The 3,143-nt window shown below is 34.5% G+C and overlaps 1 protein-coding gene across 1 annotated transcript in view; it reads left to right on the plus strand.

Moving 5' to 3' along the window:
* The first annotated feature begins 544 nt into the window (after nucleotides 1–544).
* LOC106477072 (C-myc promoter-binding protein-like) overlaps nucleotides 545–3,143 on the plus strand; it is a 9,472-nt gene continuing 6,873 nt past the window's right edge. The window contains exon 1 of the mRNA XM_013937672.2: nucleotides 545–683. Coding sequence (XP_013793126.1) covers nucleotides 647–683 — 37 coding nt within the window. The 5' untranslated portion in view covers nucleotides 545–646. The remainder of the gene's footprint in view (nucleotides 684–3,143) is intronic.

The raw sequence follows: 3,143 nt of genomic DNA on the forward strand, positions 1-3,143 counted from the left end.
AAACTGTATTATTTATAACACAGCCACATTTTTTGGTATGAAACCGTATTATTTATAACACAGCCACATTTTTTGCTATAAAACGTATTATTTATAACACAGCCACATTTTTTGGTATGAAACCATATTATTTATAACACAGCCACATTTTTTGGTATGAAACCGTATTATTTATAACACAGCCACATTTTTTGCTATGAAACCGTATTATTTATAACACAGCCACATTTTTTGCTATAAACGTATTATTTATAACACAGCCACATTTTTTGCTATGAAACCATATTATTTATAACACAGCCACATTTTTTAGCTTTCAGTTTGTTTTGTTTTACTTTCTCTGTCATTCTTTTTTAATTTTTTTGGGTAAAGAAACTTTGTTTTTATAATAACAACATTGTATTATCTTGTAACTTTGAGACAAAACATGCTTTAAGAAATGTATATAAAAACATCATGGCTACAAAATAAATATTTTACTTGTACTAATATTTTAGATTATAGAGGTTAATTTTCTATGAATTTAGGGGAATTACATGATTGAGTTAGTGTGTCTTTCTCATAGATTCCAGATATATGGAAGAGTGCGGACAGTCGGAAAGTGTTGATACGCTGTCTTTGGGATAATGTCAAGCTTCACGAGGAAATGGGTCAGCCTCTCTACATGTTATGGAACCAAGAAGGTAGATTAATTATTGGTGGGCTCCATATGGGTTTCTAAACACATTTTTATAAACTACTTGTGCACCAGGTTATCTGTGACTTTGTGGGTTATAGGATCACTAACAGTGGTGTAAGAATGAGTTGTAAAGTGGCGGGGGGGTGCTTGTGTAGACTGAGAGACTGGAAGTATAAGGAGCTCAATCTAGAGGGGTCTGGGGGCATGTTCCCCAGAAAATTTGTATAATAATATAATTACAGTTGCTATACGAGTCAAATATGTAAAAGTGGGGGTGCTACAGCAACCCTGAGTTATGATGCCTCTGGCTAATAATACATGAATCATACAAAAATGCAGTCAATAACACAGTTACCCCCAATGATTAATAGTGGGGCCCCCAGTGTATCTCCTGAAGAAAATGGGTGAGTTCACTATATTTTATTGGCCTGTTCTTTGAAATGAATGCTGTATTAGGCAAAAACAAAATTTCTCAATTATAGACCCCATTGTTGGTGAACAGTGTATGGCCCCACTGTTGGTTAACAGTGTAGAAAAGAAATTGGTAATTTGAGATTAATCATACTGTTGGTACATGAGGTTTTCAATCTTATTTCTAACTGGTGATTATAATGAAAATTAGGCTGTATTGGTATTGATTAAATCAATAACCCATTGTTGGTGACTTCTGAATCTAAACAGTTATGGTGGTTTATATTAATATTGTATCGACATATTTATACACACGTATACATCTATATAGGTGCATATTTCAGTATTAATATGAATCTTTGTTGTTCTTATTGTTGAGATTTTGTGTGTTGAATTTGTAACATTCCTTTTGTTGACATTTTAACTGTTGAATTTGTAACATTCCTTTTGTTGACATTTTAACTGTTGAATTTGTAATGTTCCTTTTGTTGACATTTTAACTGTTGAATTTGTAATGTTCCTTTTGTTGACATTTTAACTGTTGAATTTGTAATGTTCCTTTTGTTGACATTTTAATCTGTTGAATTTGTAATGTTCCTTTTGTTGACATTTGATCTGTTGAATTTGTAACATTCCTTTGTTGACATTTTAACTGTTGAATATGTAACATTCCTTTTGTTGACATTTTAACTGTTGAATTTGTAACATTCCTTTTGTTGACATTTTAACTGTTGAATTTGTAACATTCCTTTTGTTGACATTTGATCTGTTGAATTTGTAACATTCCTTTTGTTGACATTTTAACTGTTGAAGTTGTAACATTCCTGTTGTTGACATTTTAACTATTAAGCCTATGTTGTAGTGTATGTTGATAATTCAACTGTTCAATCCTTTGGTTCTGTTATTGATATTTGATCTTGTGTTTGTTATGTGGGTATTTTTACTGTTGAATCAGTTATTCTTCTGATAAGGTACGTTACCTCCTTACACATAAATAGCTATTTTCATTCAGTGCTGTCTTCTGTATGCAGAAAAGTTTTTTGCATGCCACAAGCTTTGATCTCCCACATACCCCATGATTAACGTGGTTCAACTGCATTTTGCATACAAATCATCATGCAACAACCCTCCCCCAATAGGAGTGCTACACACACTCTTGATGCACGTGTCTCCCTCTATTCGTTTATACCAAACTATCACTTCTCATTTGGCAGTGCTCTCGATCAGATGTTTCTTGTTCGTGCTCTCTTCCGTGTTTTTTTTTTTAAATTTCACACTTGGAGATATCTTTTCCCTACTTCACTTTATTGTTCTTCACTTTTTTTTTGGTTTCCACTGAAGCTTATGTTTCCAATTTAAAATGTTATTATTTACTTCCAGCACAATTACCCTGGCTTCAGGTGGCTGTACTCAACTGAGGAATTGTCAGCTTTAGTACATTGGGAGATGGATCGTTATATGAGTTGACTTTTGTCGGGCCTCGAGTTCGAGGGCCCACACATTTGGAATATGGTCCACCAACTTTGGATAGATAAACTGTTTTGTGCCTTACCCTTTGAGGTTTTTTTGGATCTGTATGTCTTTGTCTCCGGTTCCTCATGTACTTGCTTTGGCTGTCAATGCCTTCAGACAGGATTGGGACCTCTTTATTTCTCATCCCATTCATCATTTTCCCCAGGTGATTTCGTTGATGTTCTGCTAGTGTTGATGAAGAGATTTTCTCCAACCTGTTGTTCCATCTCTAAATTTGTCTATCTGGGGGATGTTGTAGCTTTGGAGTGAGCCATCATAATTGCAGGTCACCCCTTCGATGTTGGTTCCAAGTGGCTGGGTTTTGGATTCAAAACTGAACCAGTAAACATAAATCCTCACACATGTATTACAGGTGTCTCTGTTCCCTCACTCATGTTCACTGCTACCATGTTGTGAGTCATGGTGGATGATCATGCAGGTTACTACAGTTACTTGTGTTGATATTCTAATACGAATCTGTTGTTACTTGTGTTGATATTCTACTACGAATCTGTTGTTACTTGTGTTGATATTCTACTAC

This window comes from Limulus polyphemus, unplaced genomic scaffold (assembly GCF_000517525.1).
Source record: "Limulus polyphemus unplaced genomic scaffold, Limulus_polyphemus-2.1.2 Scaffold12716, whole genome shotgun sequence".
NCBI lineage: Eukaryota > Metazoa > Arthropoda > Merostomata > Xiphosura > Limulidae > Limulus > Limulus polyphemus.